Source organism: Corythoichthys intestinalis, chromosome 5 (genome assembly GCF_030265065.1).
Source record: "Corythoichthys intestinalis isolate RoL2023-P3 chromosome 5, ASM3026506v1, whole genome shotgun sequence".
Lineage (NCBI taxonomy): Eukaryota > Metazoa > Chordata > Actinopteri > Syngnathiformes > Syngnathidae > Corythoichthys > Corythoichthys intestinalis.
In genome coordinates, this window is record NC_080399.1 from 16,338,501 (window position 1) to 16,358,121 (window position 19,621).

Below are 19,621 nucleotides of genomic sequence, written 5' to 3' on the forward strand. Positions count from 1 at the left end.
CGGCGGTCGTACCATATTCAATGGATGACGATCTTGGCGAAAAGTAAAGCTGTCCTAAGCAGCCTGATTTCGAATTCCCCTAAAAATGATGGGAAACAAAAAAAAAAAAAAAATTGCTAATTTTCAACTTATTATAAATATTCTTGTAAGTCAATTTCATTGCTGACACTGCGTTTCGGGGTCATCAATATGTTCTGCACCCCCCCACCCCCACCCAACCCCGCCCCAAAAGTCAAACCCCGCCTATGTTCTTACGGGGTGTTTACCCATTGCACCATTCAGGCTAGAACCGGCCCTGCTCACAGTGCGTCTTGGGGGCGTGCGTCTGATTTTTTTTGTTACAGCAGTGTCAACCTTCACGCGCTCTCTGAGTGAAATACGATTCGGGTTTAAAGTCTCCTCGGCAGCAGAAGCACAGCAGCAGCTCAACGGGCTCCTGTCGCTCCTCCTTGCCGCGCTCGGATCCACAGCACCTTATACGGCTCGGCGGGGCACCCGCCCCCCACCACAATAAGGGGCTACCCTCACACACTTCCACTATGCCCTGCTCCTGAGCAGCAGTTCAGTCCTACTTGACGATGGGGAGTCCCGGCGACAACGACAGCGTCCTCCTCCTTAATAGCTCGGACCCCTTTGCGCGCGACGAGGAGGTGGCCCAGATGGAGATCCTGGTGCTGAGCGTCACTTTCGTGGTGGCCGTGGTGGGCAACGTGAGCGTCCTGCTGGCCATGCACAACACCAAGAGGAAAATGTCACGAATGCACCTTTTTATACGGCACCTGAGCCTGGCCGACCTGGTGGTGGCCTTTTTCCAGGTTCTACCCCAGCTCTGTTGGGACATCACGTACCGCTTCTACGGACCGGACATCTTGTGCAGGATCGTCAAGCATCTTCAGGTGACCGGCATGTTCGCGTCCACCTACATGATGGTGATGATGACCGTGGACCGCTACATTGCGATTTGCCACCCGCTGAAGACTCTGCAGCAACCCACCCGGCGCTCGTGCGTTATGATCGTGTCGACGTGGACGTGTAGTCTGGTCCTGAGCGTGCCGCAGATGTTCATCTTCTCCCTGAGCGAGATCCAGAACGGCACCGGCGTCATGGATTGCTGGGCGCACTTCATCGAGCCGTGGGGAGCGCGCGCATACATCACCTGGATCACGCTGGGGATCTTCTTGGTACCCGTGCTCATCCTGGTGGTGTGCTACGGCTTTATCTGCCACAGCATATGGAAGAACATCAAATACAAGAAAAGGAAGAGCGCGGGGAACAAGGACGGGCTGATCGGCAAGAACTCGGTCAGCAGCATCACCACCATCTCCAGGGCCAAACTGAGGACCGTCAAGATGACGTTCGTCATTGTGCTTGCATACATCGTGTGCTGGGCGCCTTTCTTCACCGTGCAGATGTGGTCCGTGTGGGATGACAAGCTCCAGTTCACCGGTGAGCATTACGCACGGTTTTTTTACGCACGCTTTTCACCACTAACGCGTCAATATTTTTGTCACCCGAAGAGAATACAATGTATTTTGGGTTTACAGGGTAGAAAGTGTGAAGTGATATATTTTAAAATTTCAAATTGGAGGATTTCTTACAAATATCTGTCTGATCATTAGTGTTCAAGACCCATTCCAAGACTTTTGGTTAGTCGAGACTGAGACAAGACCATAAAAATATATTAAAATGTTTTATTGAGTTAGGTTTGCAGTCATTTTTTTAACCAATAGTTTTCCTTGAAGGGTTAGTTCAGAATTTTTCACATTAGGCTTGAAGTGCATACAACAGGATAAAAAAAAGTCTTAAAAAGCATTATTATGTGAATTAGAATCATATTTTGAGACAATTTGACTATATCCCTTGTTGGCCCGAATATAAGACGGCCCTGATTATAAGACGACCCCCTCTTTTTCAAGACTCAAGTTTGAAAAAAAACTTTTTGAACACCAAATTAATTTTTATAAAGAAAATAATTACAGTACATCTGAAACAAATGATTATAGCAATAGAGAAAAAGCATGTTATTTTGCCTCATTCAAATCTTAATATTAAATCTTTAATATGTAAACTAAAGTGCAATCACGTTCGTAAAATAATGGCTTCTGGTTTTTGAAATGTAAATAAACCAATCTATTGTGATAAAACAACAAAATTGCAATAACTGCATTAACCATCAAAGTGAGGTCTAACTGTAACTGTAGTCTTGAAACAAATCTGAATAAGGAAAAACACTGTAATAAAAGAATTAGGGCTGTCAAACGATTAAATTTTTAATCGAGTTAATTACAGCTTAAAAGTTAATTAATCGTAATTAATCGCAATTCAAACCACCTATAAAATATGCCGTATTTTTCTGTAAATTATTGTTGGAACGAAAAGATAAGCCACAAGACGGATATATATACATTCAACATACGGTACATAAGTACTGTATTTGTTTATTATAACAATAAATCAACAAGATGGCATTAACATTATTAACAATAATAATAATTAGCGATCCATGGATAGAAAAACTTGTAGTTCGTAAAAGATAAATGTTAGTACAAGTTATAGAAATTTTATATTAAAACCCCTCTTAATGTTTTCGTTTTATTAAAATTTGTAAAATTTTCAATCAAAAAATAAACTAGTAGCTCGCCATTGTTGATGTCATTACACCATGCTCACTCCCCAAACCCATAAAATCATTTGGACCCAAGCGCCAGCAGAGGGCACCAAACAACAAAAAACAAGTAACAAGTAACAAGCAGACATTACACTGCTGTCATTTTAATCTGAGCGGGGCATGTGCGTTAATTGCGTCAAATATTTTAACGTGATTATTTAAAAAAAAAAAAAAAAAATTACCGCCCGTTAACGCGATAATTTTGACAGCCCTAAAAATAATGCAAACTGGTTAAACTTGAGATCACCTGAGATCAAAGAACATTACTCCTCAAGTTCAGCATTCGCTTTAATGATATCTGGCGCCATCTAGCGTCGTGAACGGGTATAATGTCTAGACCCCTAAGACGACCCCCACTTTTTCAGTCTTATTTCAATGCAAAAAAAAAAACACCGTCTTAAATTCAGGCCAATACGGTACAACAATTTGGCAAAGCGCAGATGACAAGAAATTAGTCTTTTAATCTGCCGTTTAGCCACGCCTACCATTATAGGGCTCTAACGTCCCCAACAGGAGAATGACATCGGCAGGGTCATGGTTTCATCTGATTTATTATTCTGCCCATTGAGGGGGAATTATTCAGAAGGAGGAAAACGCGATGAAGAGAGACACAAAATGTCATTGTTGCAGTCTCTCTACTCCAATATTTTTACCGGATATTCTTTTTATTGAAGTATTTTTCCCCAATTGCTAAATAAATGGTATGGTCATGACAATTACGTCTTGTGCTAAATGGAATATGAAAAACTTAAATTAAAAGTGCATTTATTCAGTACGACATGGCAAATACTCCATAATGGTCAAAACTGTCCACTTCTTGCACCTCCCAACCTATATTTTATGCCACTGGAGTTAGGCATGCTTTTGTCATTTCCCTGCCCCGGCTTCGGAGAGCGTAAACAAACCAGGAGGCGTGACAGCTAGCCGACATGCTAACCCGAACTGAGTGATGTTTCAAATTCTATTCTCGGCTTTCGAAGCGAAAAATCACTCAAAACTACCCGGAATCATGTCACACAGCGGCGGGGTTGTCGACTGTCTTCACCGATCGGCAACTTCCCCGGCAGCAAGCAAGTTACAGCTCGTCGGACTTGTTCCCCTGCTGTGGGCAGAGAGCTCGTTTGCCGGGGAAGCAGCTGGACAATGACCGCCGAACAAACCGGCCGATGTCGGAGGAGCACGTAGCTGACACATGGTGAACATGAATATGGCATAAATTAATGCTTAAAAACACAGCAAAGATGTAAACAGTGAGAGAGCGGCGTGCAGTTGTTGTGTACAGCTAACAAGGCAGAATGTGTCTGAGGAGAGCTTTTCTACATGTCCATCAATGATCAAATGTAAGTTAATATTCCCTCATTTGAAGAAAGTTGGTAGTGTTTACTTTGTAATCGCTGTATTCGCGGCCATTTTTTAACTCAAAGTTGCAATTTCGATGGTGTGGAAAATTTCAAAATGACTAAATCAGCTAAAAATACATAATGAGCCTTCATGATTTAATGTTTACTTTCCCTGCAGTGCATCCAACACACCATGTGACTGCTCTGTTGTATAATGCCACCTCAAGTTTAACTTCATCACAATATAAATGGTTTCATTACTTTTATGAAATTATAGAAATACAATAAAGATATCTGATTTTTTATGTCATTTTTGGGGGGAGTTTCGAAAAACAACAAAATGGAACGTGCATAACATGCCCCTTATCTGGGCATGTCTTTGATTTTCTTTATTATGTCGGTTTTGTTTTTGAAGTCAGCAAATAGGTGTTCGGATATGTTGATGAATGTCTCCTTCATGTACTCACCATCTGGGAACGGTTTTCCACTCTTTATTTTCTCCCGGGTTGCAGCAAAACATGCAGCAGTAGTGGAGTTTGGCCATGCAATCCACTTCTTAAATCTGTTTTTGCGCTCCTATAAGTTCTTCAGAAGTAATGGAGTCACACTTTTTCTCTCACTCCCAAATGGGTATTCGACTGCCAGTTTGTTTACAATAGCCACCTGCCTCGCATCCCATCCTGCTAATAGAAACGTGTGTCGAAGGCTATGACGCAAATCTTCTTGACAGAAATGTTGAAATTTAATAATTATTCTACACGTTTTTACAGCATTGGAAAACCTTAAGAATGTTTGTGTCATTTTTGTGCTCCTACAGAAACCATATCAAAACAAAAAATATATTTCCCTCAACCATCTTTTTCCATTTTCAAACATTTTTGAAAATGCTCCAGGGAGCCACTATAGGGCAGCTCTAAAGAACCACATGGGACTCTCAAAACACGGGGTGCCGACCCCTGGGCTAAACTATAGCGAGTCAGTGGTGCGTATTATGCCGTTAAAAAAACGATATTAACAGATCTAACATCGTCACATAAATTCAAAATGCAGATCAGTGTTCGAAATACCCATGCGGCCAAACCAATGTCACACCGAACTGCCATTATTAATTTCAATCTGCAGGACTATTGTTTTTTTTAGATGTATAATGCGACCACAATTGAGAGGAGTGCTTTGGCCACTCGTGCTCAGTCTGCTGAGCGCTGTGGAGTACCTTTCGTTCCCACAAAAAAAAAAAAAAATCTGTGGGGAAAAAAACAATGTGATATCCCTCCACACTGCCTGCCTAGACAGCCTTCCCCTGCAGTGCTGCTGGATTACAAATGTTGCTGTTCATACTACAATTAATGACATGCAAAGTTTTAATAACTTTATCCTGAAAACATAGCCAACACTATTGATTGCATGGTTCATCAGTGATTCTCATGCGTGCATATGTTGTTTTTATTGGTATGCTAAGCAGGCATATTTTGAGCATGATGTCTGATGTAGAGACAAATGACGAGTCAAATTTTACGTCAGATGTTGAAAAGCTCGTGTGTCGAAGCGATCATATATCAAGGTACTACTGTATTGTGATATTCTCGAACATTTGACAGCAGTGAAATGAGTTCAAATGTTTTCCCCCCAAAAGAAATATATATTTTTTAATCTGTTGTTAAGTTGAATCAAATGAACTGCACTTGATAAATGCACTGTAGTGTATTTATAAACGATCACTTGAACAATTAATTCAGTCATTCGTTTGAACATTCAATTCAAACTTTTGCGTACCACTAGAGGGAGCTCGCGGACCACTGGTGGTACTCATACTATTATAAATGGTACATTCAAAGTGCATGTGACACAAAAAAGCATGTTTATTTCATAATGCACTCGGTATTTTATGCTCCTGAATGATATGGACAGCTTGGATGTGTGTGGAAGCGATTGCTATATTTATTTAGTTTTTTTAATCCTGCGCCATGAAAATGAGTGACTTCTGGCTTCGGTTTTGCATTGAGGAGAAGGGCGCTGTGACGTGTACGGGTGAAGTCGTCCTCTTCACTAAACAGCCGTACTGTTGTGTATGAGGACTAAGGATTCAGCTGATTTTGCGGATTAATACGTTTATTTTTTGCATCACGCCAGCCAAACGGCTGCAGAAAAATCTTGCTTAATGAGGCAGAGGCGTGTGCGCCTTTTTGGAGTTTCAAAAGGTTCCTATTCACTGTGGATATTGGCCAAGCCCTACTACTGTGGGACCATTGGACTCACGAGGAAGTCAGTAAAAGTCTTCTTTTGTATTATGTCAAGTATTAATACAGCGATTACAAAGTAAACACTACAAATTTTCTTTAAATAAAGGACTACTTACATTTGATTATTGATTGGCATATAAAAAGCTCTCCTCAAGCACATTAGCTGCACGTTAGCTGCACAACAACTGCAGCCGCCCTCCTCCAGGGAACGAACTGTAAATTGCTCTCCGCCGGGCGGGTTGCCGATCCGCGAAGACAGTCGACAACCCAGTCGTCATGTCAAATAATCCGGGCTAGTTATGTGTGATTTTCCGCTTCGAAGACTTTGAAAGATCACTCGGTTCGGGTTAGCATGTCGGCTAGCTGTCACGCCTCTTGGTTTGCTTACATTCTCCGAAGCCGGGGAAGGGAAATGACATATGTCCGATTTAGGTGTCATGAAATATCGTTCAGGAGGTGCGACAGTAAAGGTGAAGTTGACAGTTTTGACCATTGTGGAGTAATTTTGCCATGTCGTCCATTTAGCACAAGACTTTTGTCATGACCATGCCATTTATTTAGCAATTGGGGAAAATACTTGGATAAAAACAATATCCTGTAAAAATATTGAAGTAAAGAGACAGAAACAATGACATTTTGCGGCTCTCTTCGTCGCGTTTTCCTCGTTCTGAATAATTCCCCCTCATTGGGCTGAATAGTAAAACCGATGAGCCCAGTTGCCCGCTGACGTCATCCACCTGTTGGGGACGCTCGAGCCCTATAATGGTAGGCGTGGCTAACCGGCAGATTAAAAGACTAATTTCTCATCATCTGCGCTTTGCTAAATTGTTGTATATAGTCGAATCGTCTCAAAATATGATTCTAATTCACATAATAATGCTATTTAAGACTTTTTTCTCCTGTCGTATGCTCTTTAACTCATTTACAGCCATCGACGGCGATAGACGTCCAATACATTTGAACTGGGACAGGTTAGCAGCGAATGATTGGATAGGATGTCTATCATTGTCAATGGTGGATAATGAGTTAAGACGAGCAAAACGTGTGTGGCTGTTATTGTTCTCACATTACACCAGCAATGAAATTCCCGTGAGCCTCGACGCCAAGTGAAGCAACTTTTTTCTCTCTCTCAGATTCTGAGAACACAGCAGTAACGCTAACGGCGCTACTGGCTAGCCTGAATAGCTGCTGCAACCCGTGGATCTACATGATCTTCAGCGGCCACCTCCTGCAGGACTTCTTGCACTGCTTACCCTGCTGCCAGCGAATGAAGGCCGACTTCCGCAAGGAGGACTCGGACAGCAGCCTGCGCCGGACCACGCTGCTCACCAAGGCCACCAATCGGAGTCCCACGGGCAGCTCGGGCAACTGGAAGGAGCTGGACAATTACCCCAAAACCGCACCGCAGGCCGAATGAACGCGCAGCTTGGCAACTGTTTACTGGCCTGTGGAATGGAAAATGGAAGGTACACAGACAGTTCAAGCCCAGTGAGTGGAAATAAGGACACTTGCAAAACGATGTTCCAGTTGGATTGTGTGTGCCTATGTTTGGCTCAAGGGTTGATAGGGATTTCGGGCAGAATACAAATCTGCTAATAACTCACTTGCCATGGTGATATATCTCCATTGGGCTATTGCTCTCTACGTTGTTCTGTCGAATTTAGCCGTCTCACACGAAAGTTCAAGAGTGAACGTCAGAAACTGACTGCATCCCTTTGACATTGTGTGAACGCATTCCATATAGTGCTATTCTGCATTGTAAACAAAAATTACTTTTCATGTTATTGTGTGAATGCCATTGTAAATGAACTGATGCAAACCTCAAGTGGGTTGGGTTTGGATGTGACAATACGAAGGAAATTCACCTCCATACACTATGATTCCAGCACAAACACGAACGTGAACACACGTTGCACAAGCGATTAGGGGTGTAAAACAACCAATTTCATGACGATACGATAACGATTCTTTGGATGATACGATATCTATCGATATTGCAAAGTCTGCCACGATTCGATTTAATTCAAGGGTCTTTGATTGATTAATGTGATGCATTTCATCAAAAGACATAAAAATATACAAAGCATTTTTTCCCAAAAGTAATTCAAACATTTGAAACAAATGCATTCTTTTTTATTCATTACTTGCCATTGACAGCGATATTGTGGTTAATGGGGACCAGAAACCGCCGCGATAAGTGAAAAACTGCGAAGAAGCGTAACCTAATTTAAAAAAAAAAAAAAATTTATGTGTGTTCAGTGTATTTATTCAGATTAAGCATTGGAAAGAGATACATATAAAAACAGGTTTTTTCACTTTTTTCCTCCAAAGTATAATAAAAAAAATGTATATATATATATATATATATATTTTTTTTTTTTTAATGTTTTTTTTTTAGCACTTCAAATGTAATAATGCTGATAAGTTCTAAACATGTTACTGTCCCACTGAATTTCTTAAAACAAGTATCAAGTAGAAGGAAAATGCTTGGCTTTATTAAATGCTTCATTGAGTGAGTCTACTCAAATCCGCTCCAGCTGCTCACTTACACACAATGAGTTGCCACAGCAACTGTTTAACAAGTTAAACGATGATTGACGCATGCAGCACTTTGAAGTTTGTGACTCTGGCAAGATCAAACACATTCACCTGTCAATCATCATTAACTTTAATAAGCAACTGGGAGGGAGGGAGGGAGAGTGAGACTATGCAATTGGCTCGGGACAGCTCATCAGTTTTTTTTGTTTTTTTTAATTGAAAAAAAATCAACGATGGACTGAGGGCGCGAAGTTTGAAGCGCGAAGTATATGTATGACCGCATATATCGATATCGGATTTTTGGAGTTGGACAATATCGGGATATCGGTTATTGGTTAAAAAGTCATTATCGAACAACACTAGTGTTAAAACCAATTTATAAAATCAAAATCTAAAACCTTAGTAATTTCTATACCCTCGGTAGATCAATTTTAGACTGGACATTTAAGGAATATTTTGACACATACTAGACATGGGAAGGTATGACACGTGGTAGTAAATAAGGTGGTAAATTGTCCTTAGTTTGTCTCATTTTTTTTGTGTTTGGACTCTCAATGATGTTGATGTACAGTATAATCACTTTTGCATTGAAGAATTGTATTCCCTAGTTGTTGTTATTTATCTCAACTTTTTCATAGCAGTGATAGTGATCAAAGGATTTAAAAATGTGTTTTTGTTTAAATTCATCCGTCATTTGTTCCTTTAAAAACTTTGAAGTGTAATAGAACTAATAAGTTATTTGGGGACGGATTACCTAATAGTTTACAAGTTACAAAGATCTTGGGGCAAGTCATGTTCAATTGGGGGAAAAAAGGAAAGAAACTGTGACTGATTGATTAAGACAGAAAACCCTAAAGCAGACATGTCCAAAGTCCGGCCCGGGGGCCAAATGCGGCCCGTGGTCAAATTTCATCCGGCCCCCAGCCTCTGTCATAATAATCATTAACATCTGGCCCGCATAGACTTATTATATTGGTCAACAGTACTGCTACCAGCATATGAAGTATCTTACACACTAAATGCTGCTCCTCATTTACCCACTAAAAGGAAGCAGCACTCTAAGCAACATTACCCCGTGTGACCCTTTACTCCCAATTTTATAAAATGGTGACAATCAACAAAAACTGTTGACTGCGACGGCCGACGCTTCATGGATAGGTGGAAATTGGACTATTTCTTCACTAAAATACGCAACAGCTGTGTCTGCCTCATTTGCAAAGAGACAGTGCGCTGTTTTTAAATAGTTCAATGTTAGGCGATATTACCAAACAAGACACGCTGACATGTACGAAAAGATTACAGGGAAGAAGCGAGAAATTGAAGCAACTTGAAGCTAGTTTAATTTTACAGCAGCATTATTACATCACATATAACAGCAGTATTTTGCAAGAGCCCGAGAGTCGAAAGAGAACGCCACAAAGGCTAGTTGTGAGATTGTTGAAATTATTGATTTTAAAAAATTAGGGCTGCAGCTATTGATTATTTTAGTAGTCGATTAATCGATGAACTAGTTAGTTCGAATATTCGAGTAATCGGATAAGGAACATGAAAAATACTTGAGCTGAGCCTCAAACGGTATAAAAAATAAATAAGGATTGACAAAAGAACAATGGCTAACTTACATAGCAAATGTCTGCTAGCTTAAATGCTATAAAACACTAACGCTTTTTTTTTTTTTTTTAACAATGCTCTTGCCAAATCGTTCAGACACATATTCCCACCAAAAAAAAAAAACAAAAACTGCTAAATATACCAATAAACTAAATTACGAATGCATTAAAAAAAAAAATTAGCTCAAACAAAAACTTGGCTTATGTTGGTTTTAACATGGAGCAGCTGGATTCAGCCATGTGAAATGAGGCAGACTAGAGGGCAGTGTATCACTTTAATTAAACGAATACTCGAAGCAGCAAAATTTAATTCGAATCTTTTTTCTTTAATCGAATACTGGAGTTAATCGATTCATCGTTTCAGAAAAAAAAATAAATAAAGCAAATGTGACACACAGAATGGCTTGCTAACATTTCCTTAAATATATTATTCTACGTAAAGGACGTCAGCCAAGGTCGGCCCTCCACATTTTTACCACACCAAATCTGGACCCCTTTGCAAAAAGTTTGGACACCCCTGCCTTAAAGGATTGGATATAAATGAATGATTTTTCTCCTTCAATTTTTTTTTGTTTGGTGAAAAAAAAAAAACAATTACAAATGTAGCCAATAACTTCCAATGTTTGCCTTTCAAATGCCAACTGAAAATGGAAAGAACACACAGATCTGTTTGGAACGTGTGAGCTCTTACTTGGCTCTAACTTTCAGTTTACCCTGTTGCACAGTGAGCCACTTGCATGATTTCTTAGTATCATTTCTAAGGAAAAAAAAACAAAAAACGTGAAATGTTCAATCTAATTTGACTGGGAGTGTGGCAGCGATCGCTCGAACATGTTTACTTAATGCCAGTCATCCCAGTTCAAATGGATTTGATGCCTATCACTGTGAGTGAATGAGTTAAAAGGTGAGCTCATGTACAGGAAGTGGCAATGAAGTCATGGCATTGCCTTTAAGCAGACACAGATTGCTTAATTTGGCGATTTAGCTCCGTGTTAGAATTGCATGTTCTCGTCGCTTATAGGAAGCAGAATTCCAAGGATCACTTTCAGAGGTGATTATATCTCAAAGCAGTGCAAGACAACCCAACCCTCTTTTTCCTGTCAATGATAAAACCTGTTGAAAAGAACATTTGGACTATACAGTGGAGCCACGTTATTTCTCTTAATGATCATCCGTCTTTTTTTTTTTTTTGACAGTTGAAATGAATCGTGAGAGAATCCTTTGATCAATTTACACTACGGCCACATTTTTTGAGTTCTCTAAAGGTCTCTTTTCATGTCGATTTGAGGAGGTTTTCATTTACTGGGCTCCCGCAATGACAGCTCACGTCTGACTTAAAGCGATAGGGTGCCCTTTGAAAATGGCCAACGTTTGTCAAGATGACTTGATGTGCAAAGACGGGCCGCAGTTCGGAGGAGCCGGCACACCTCCTGACCCCCGCGCAGCCCTCCCGTGGCCTCTTCAGTAGACGCTAACACATTCCTCACGTACCACGTCAGCTTTATTCTCTTCTGGCATCCTGCGCTGATGACTGGCTGAGTGGTGGGAAAGGGGGGCTTTGTTTAGGCTTCAGATGTACACAATTTCCTGCACGTTAATGTTGCTGTTTACACTGTAAATGAGCTTAGCGTTGAGATGCTTTTTAACATGTCTACAGTACTGTGCAAAAGTCTTAAGACCACTATTAGATTTGTTATTTTCACAATGATATAATTGCCACATTACACAGTGGAATATAGAGCTGCTTGAGGTACAAATGTCAGCAAATGGGTCAAAAAAATGTGTGTGCATGTGTTCGTTCCCTATGGACTCCGAAACGGCTGGGCGGATTTTGACGAAATTTTACACAGTTTTACTTTATGCGTCTGGGAGTGTTCTTAAATTGGTTTGATCTCTGTAGGCCTCCATTTTGTGTGGAAAATTAATTAGAAACTCTATAAATTAGCATAGAAAATGCGACCTGATTTTGGATGTAACAGTGCCATTTTTAGGCCAAAAGACACATCTCTTGCGAATGCAGTGGCGCAGTTGCTTTCAAACTTTTCGCTTTCGTGTACAAATTTAAATGTGCAGTGATGGTAAATTGTGGCTTTGTGTACTCCACAACAAGACGCTGGATTTTAAAAGAAAATTTACAATTTTCCAGAATAATAACAAGGGATTTATTTCGGCTGCATATCGTAATCTTTATAAAGGCTACTTTGTCTGTGTGTTCGTATTTGATGGACGCCGAAACGGCTGGGCGGATTTTGACGAAATTTTACACTTTTGTACTTCATGTGTCTGGGAGTGTTGTTCGATGGATTTGATCTCTGTAGGTATCCATTGAGTACAAAAAATTAATTCGAAACTAAATTAGCGTGGAAAATGTTAATTTTTCAGTTTTTCACCCTAGCAACGCTAGGCCAAACCACAGGCGGAGTTTGACTTTTGGGGCGGGTGGGGTGGGGTGGGGGGTCATAACATGTTGATGACCCCAAAACACAGTGTCAGCAATAAAATTAACGTACAAGAATATTTAAAATAATAAGTTGACAATGAGCGTTCATCCATTGAATTTGGTATGCCCGCCGGTGTCGTGCCAATGTAGTTACCCCAGTCAAAAATTGTATCCCCTGGGCGAAGCCATATGGAGGTAGATATGTGTCTTTATTATTCAATCAAAAAAGGTTGCTTCAATCAAAATATATATATTTTCAACCCAAAAAAATTGATTCAATCAACAACAAAAAAAGTGTTTGAATGCAAAAACTCAAAAAAAAAAAAAAAATGCATGTGAAAGCTATTGCTCTTTGATTAATTTATATATATGTATATATATATATATATATATATATATTAGGGCTGTCAAAATTATCGCGTTAACGCACGGTAATTAATTTTTTTAATTAATCACGTTAAAATATTTGACGCAATTAACGCACATGGCCCGTTCAGATTAAAATGACAGCAGTGTGAAATGTGTACTTGGGTTTTTCGGAGTATTGGCGCCCTCTGCTGGCGCTTGGGTGCGACTGATTTTATAGGCTTCAGTCTTTTAAGAACTACATGTCTTTCTATCCATGGATCGCTTTAACAGAATGTTAATAATGGTAATGCCATCTTGTTGATTTATTGTATTAATAAATAATTTATTATAAAAAAAATTATTCATAAATAAAGTATTTAATAAAGAAATACAGTACTTATGTGCCGTATGTTGAATGGATGTATCCATCTTGTGTCTTATCTTTCCATTCCAACAATAATTTACAGAAAAATATGGCATATTTTATAGAAGGTCTGAATTGCGATTAATTGCGATTAATTAATTTTTAAGCCGTAATTAACTCGATTAAAAATTTTAATCGTTTGACACCCCTAATATATATATATATATATATATATATATATTTGATTGAATCAACTTTTTGATTGAAGTAATGTTTATTGGTGTTTGGCCACATTTTGGCGAGGACATTTTTCTCTTTATTATTCAATCAAAAACTAAGTTGCTTAAAGAAATATATAGATTTTCAAAAAGAAAAATCACTTCAATCAAAAAAAGATCAATCTCAAGCATAGAAAAACGTTTTTGAATGCGAAAAAATATTTGAGATTGAAAAATTTGCATTTGAACACTTAATTTTTCATTGAAGTTTTCTTTGAAGCAATCCTTTTTGTGTTTCGGCCATAATATGATTAGGACATTTGTGTCTAAATCATTCATTCCCCCCAAAAGTTGCTTCAATCAAAAAAAAAAAAAAAAAAAAAATATATATATATATATATATATATATATATATATATATATATATTTTTTTTTCAATCAAACAGAAAAATAATTTTAAAAAAATATTTTCTTCTCTAATATATGTTTTTTTTTGTTCATTTCATTAATTTTTGTTGCAGTTTTATTGCTTCACTAATATATATATATATATATGTATAGTAAAGTCAATTACAATGCAATGACACTTTTCGGCCACCGAGGGGGCCTTGCCCCCCCTTAAACTCTGCTTATGGGCCAAAGAGCTTGATAAATCCATACAGCATACATTTTTATGAAATCATTGTGAAGCCCAAATTTTGAGATTTCTTATGTGTCAATTTAACAAACCTTGGCCCCAACAGCCCAGCACAAGTAGCATCCGGCAACGCCGGGCTATACTGCTAGTGTACTATAAAAGTAAAAAACATAGTTAAAACTAGCATTTAAACTAAATATTGCATAACTGAAGCAACCTTGAAACGTTGCGTTTTGATCACAAATGACAACATGTTTGCCAACTAGGTAGTTATTGCTAGAAATAAAAGCTAACATTGCTGTTTCGAAGTTCATCTCAAGTCTTTTAATTGCAACGTTCCTCACTCCCCAAACATTGAAGGCAACCCAGAAGTTGCGTATTCTATTAAAAGTGCATCGCGGAGCGAGCTAGAACAAAGGAACGAGGAGATTGGTTGTACTAACTTAACCCTCGAATTGCATTGGGGTCAGAATTGACCCGTTTTCACATTTTCGTATGCAAAAATCAATGGTATTGTTGACATACTCAAGTTGAAAACGAAAAAAACCCACCAAAAAATTATACTGCAAAGGTTTAATATTTTCATGCCAAGTTAATTTACAGTCAGATTTTATCCACCGGCAAAAATTATGGGCTGAATTCTAGCACAAGACAAGGGTTAAATCGAGGAACCTCTGACGTGTCCTCAGCTAAAGTTCTTTAGCCACGATTACCGAAATTTGTGGCACATTCCAGCATTCATTTTATTTGACTTAAATTTAATACCACTTGAACTATACTGTAAAGCATGAACTGGATATTTTGTGGTTACAGTGATATTTGTGGTTAGTTATTGATAATTTTGGGTAGAGAAATTATTCCGCAATGCAGGCAATTAATTTGTGACTATTTTTTGAGATGTGTCAATGACCTGATGTTATCTCTAGTTGCCCTTTATGTTAGATGACGTCACCGAGGAAGGATTGTCTTATTATTTACATATGACATATGAATCTCCTCCCGCCTAACTCCTGTGTCAATATCTCGTCTCTTCGAAGTAATTTAGGTGGGATGGGCTAACATTAAGGGTGTAACAGTACACGTATTTGTATTGAACCGTGTCGGTACGTGGTGCTCGGTTCAGAACGGTGGCGTACCGAACGTGTTTCTGACGTAATGTAACCCTTACTTTTCGAGGCTGTGAGTCGATCGGGTTACAGTTTCTTTGTGTAGATTATATTTACTCCGTCTTCTCTACTATAATGAGGACCAACACGGTAGGACAGTATAACCCAGAAACGTCAACGGCGCGACAACATGGCTGCCGCGAGAACGCAGTGAAACGTGGGCGTTAAAAGTCAATCAGCCAATGCACACCAATCCCAGCGCGGCCGCGTGTTAGACGCGTCCCAGAAGCGGCTCAACACGACGCATACGAAAAGAACGGCAGAGTTTATTATTTGACGCGAGACGCAACCCTCCTGCGTCAATACTACTACCGGTAGCTAGGATCGGGCAGACCGGAAGTCACTCATGTAAAGATACGGTGGATCCGGTCGATTTTCAAACTAATATGCAATCGTAAACAACTTTTTGAGTCCATTAGAAGTCTTGAGTGGTAGATCTGGGCACAGTTGACTTGTCTTTGTTGATTTACTGCTGTCTTCTCTGCTATGATAATAATAAACACGGCCCCGTGTTCAATACAAAACCCTCCTACCACAACAAAACAAGTAGGAACTAATATTCCCATAGGAACTAAAGTTATATAACATAAAATATACCATATAAATGAATACTACATCACATTTGTAAAATATAAACACATAATAAATAATAGCCCATTTAAATAAAATAATTGAAATGAGCTGAAAAAAAAAACTGTAATTAAATAATAAGAATAATACACAGATTCTGCTTACACAATTAAATTCATTAATTTCTGTGTGGCGCTTTAACTTGAGATAATCCACCAATAAATCTTTTGAAAACCGTTCATAAGAAAAAAAAATGATTCATTGAGGCATTTCATTTATAAAATAGATGTTAAAATTTTTGTCATTGGGATTGCTTTTCTCTTTAGCACAGGACTTCTTTTTTCTTCTTTCTTTCAGAATGAAAGCTGACCAATACGCAGGGTCTGAAAGAAAAATTGTTGTTGGATTATCTTTAAATACCCGCTACTTTTTGAGCAGAATTCTAGCTTTGTATAGGCTAATGTTCCTATTGTTGTAAGCACAAAGGTGTGTAATAAACAACTAGCACATTTATATTTTGCATTTTGTTTTCTTACTGTACCGAAAATGAACCGAACCGCGACCTCAAAACCGAGGTACATACCTAACCGAGATTTTTGTGTACCGTTACACCCCTAGCTAACATGTAAAAGAAGAAGGAGCGAGGTGTCCATTAAAGTTGGCTTATGGGTTTCACATGCGAAGGATAAGTAATGCAGGCATGACAGATATCGTACTGACAGGTTACTACAGACTGCTAATACTGAAGAGTATTGCATTATGCAAGCATTCACGTTGTTTTAACCAGACAATATAAGGTGTTGCATAACCGATTCATAGCATCACAACAGCCCGACAATCGATTTATTAATGGATGACTGATGGATTTTACATCGATTGAGGAGCTGGCTATTGATACACTTATTCAAGATGGCCAATGGGTTGTGCATGCGCAGGACAGTGTGAGTGCGACAGATAGCATACTGACACGACAAGGGAGGACATTGCAAATAGAGACATGGGATGAACCATTTGTCTTCACTTGGATGGAAAGTTTTTTTGTTGTTGGCTGAGAGTCCCTTCATGCCAGTGAGAACAAGATTGAAATCTGAAACCCATCAACAATCGATAAACAATGTAGTGATAAACATTAACAGAAACAAAGAATGCCCAGTGATTTAAAAGGAAACACAATTTTAAATGAATAAACCTGTGACTCTTTATCATTTGATGTCTGTCAAAAAGGCTTATGCACACTGCTGCACACACCTAGGTTTTCAAACTGTAAATACGAGTAATATATGTAAATCTATGCTTGTGTAATGCACATGTGAATATCTTGCAAATACATGTTTCAAACACTCATGCTGGCCTCTTGCTTTCACATTCAGGTCGCCGACTGCAATCATGGTGCAATTTCTTGGCGCCTCTGAGCGAGTCCCAAATGTTAACTCTGGCTAGCGAGCACAAAATTGGGCCAGGCCTATTATTATGACACACTTTAACCTTTGAGCACACTTTGTTGTGGACAGCAGTAGAGACGAGAGGCTGGACTTACTTAAAAAGCTTCGCACTGCTGGAACAAGCTCAGTTTTTCTTATGTTAAGTCATACACCACTGTAAGGTCATGACTGTTTGTCTTTTAAATAGAATTAAAACATAAAAAATGTACCCCCCCCCCCCCCAAAAAAAAAACAATACAAATAATTAACAGTGTTGTCTTGCAATGAGTTTAACTTGGTCCATTTCCAAGCCCATAACTCAAAACAATCATGTCATTTTTCAGCCATTATAATGAATGGAAATTAAATTATTATTATTATATTAAAAAATTAGGTTATAATCATAGTTTTATTTAAAAACATACAATAATTATATGAGATGGTCAATACAATATAAGAATAAAATGGAATCAAATAAGATGAATCATACATCAAATCATAATTCCTCATTGAAACTGTAATAACATTAGTTTATTATTATTATTATATATATATTTTTTTTAAATAAAAATATGTTTCTCAGTTTGAACAATATATATTATACAGGTAGTCCCCGGGATACAAATGAGTTCCCTTCCTGCACCGCCAACATAACCCAAATTTCTGCGTAAATCTGAATTAACCCTTCAAGTCCCCCTAAATCTCAAAATAACTATCCAAAAACATGTATTATACGTCATTCTACTGTCCTCGCCAAGATGTATGAGCTAAGTCCTAGCTAGAGAGCGAGCTAAGCTCTGAAATGATGATGTCAGATCTCCATGTTGTTTTTAGGACTTTATTCAGCTGCTCATGACATCAACACTTGGAGAATGATACTAAAATTCAAATTAAATTAAATCAGTTTCATCTTCAATAACAGCAATTCAAATTTGCGTTTATTAGCTGCTGCTACCACAATAAGGATCCACACAAACGATTAGCATGTAACAGTTAGCGTCCGCACATCATTAAAAACAATCACATCAACTCGCCCCAAGTATTTGACTACAATTGAAAATGCACAATAAACAAACAACACAACACAAAGTACAAGAGGTGTTATATACAGGTGTTGCCTCTGTAGGTGCTTCACAAGCAACAAATGTGTCACTTGGCTGTGCGACTTCTTCGTGGGAGCAAATGACTCTTCCTCTTATGTGTGCGTGCGCTCTCCTTCGTGTGCGCAAATACATTCTTACTCATGGGTACATGCGCTCTTCTTCATGTGTGCTCTTACTCGCATTCGGAAGTAGTACCTGCTCTACACTTCCTGTGCCAAAATAAAAGCATGCATCACAGAACAAAATTCAACATTATTCAAAAAAAAAAAAAAAAAAAACGACTGGAGACTCCAGCGTTGTAAAGTCAAAATCACGTCAAGTCGGGTACGTCGTAACCAGGGACTACTACTCACTGTTTGTGCTCAAATATCCATTGCTTATATTTTTGTAATGCGGTGACACACTATTTGTCTGTTTATGGTGTTTTGCTTTTTTCTATTATTATTATTATTATTATTATTATTTAACATTGTGGTTGTTTTAAAAGTGCAACAGGCATGATTTATGCATTATTTTTCTGTAAGCATCTGCAAAAATTGGCAATAAAAAGCTTGAAAAGACATTTATAAAGAATGTTTCACTATCTGCCAAGTTTCTACTTGGTAGATAGTACTAGATAGTTGCCGGAATCATGCCAGCCGAACCATCGGAACCGCGCTAGCACAATTCCAACGACCAGTGCCGGCGGAAGTCCGACAACCCGGCCAAAAGGCTAAACCCCATGCGTACACTTTAGTCTGAACCCCTTATACTGACTCCATTTTAAAAGCAGGAAAAAGGCTTCTAATATGGAGTCACAAGAGTGCCAAAATTAAAAATGAATAAATAAATGAATAGGTAAATAAATGAATGAATAAATAAATATAAAGAGAAATAAATATATAAATAAATAAAAATATAACGGGATACTTTGTCATTGACATTTACTTTTGGTCATGAACTACCACAAACGGAAAAA

At 38.6% G+C, this 19,621-nt stretch overlaps 1 protein-coding gene across 1 annotated transcript; it reads left to right on the forward strand.

Moving 5' to 3' along the window:
- The first annotated feature begins 358 nt into the window (after positions 1–358).
- Positions 359–14,136, forward strand: avpr1aa (arginine vasopressin receptor 1Aa). The gene is made up of 2 exons (XM_057836352.1): positions 359–1,446; positions 7,382–14,136. Exons 1-2 carry the CDS (start codon positions 579–581, stop codon positions 7,663–7,665), a joined length of 1,152 nt encoding a protein of 383 aa, XP_057692335.1. The 5' UTR covers positions 359–578; the 3' UTR covers positions 7,666–14,136.
- The last annotated feature ends 5,485 nt before the right edge of the window (positions 14,137–19,621 follow it).

What these genes read in the sequence shown, in the direction of transcription:
- avpr1aa (XM_057836352.1), top strand. Translation starts at nt 579, where the DNA reads ATGGGGAGTCCCGGCGACAACGACAGCGTCCTCCTCCTTAATAGCTCG. An exon ending in TGACAAGCTCCAGTTCACCG is followed by an intron (nt 1,447 to 7,381) that starts GTGAGCATTACG and finishes TCTCTCTCTCAG; the next exon opens with ATTCTGAGAACACAGCAGTA.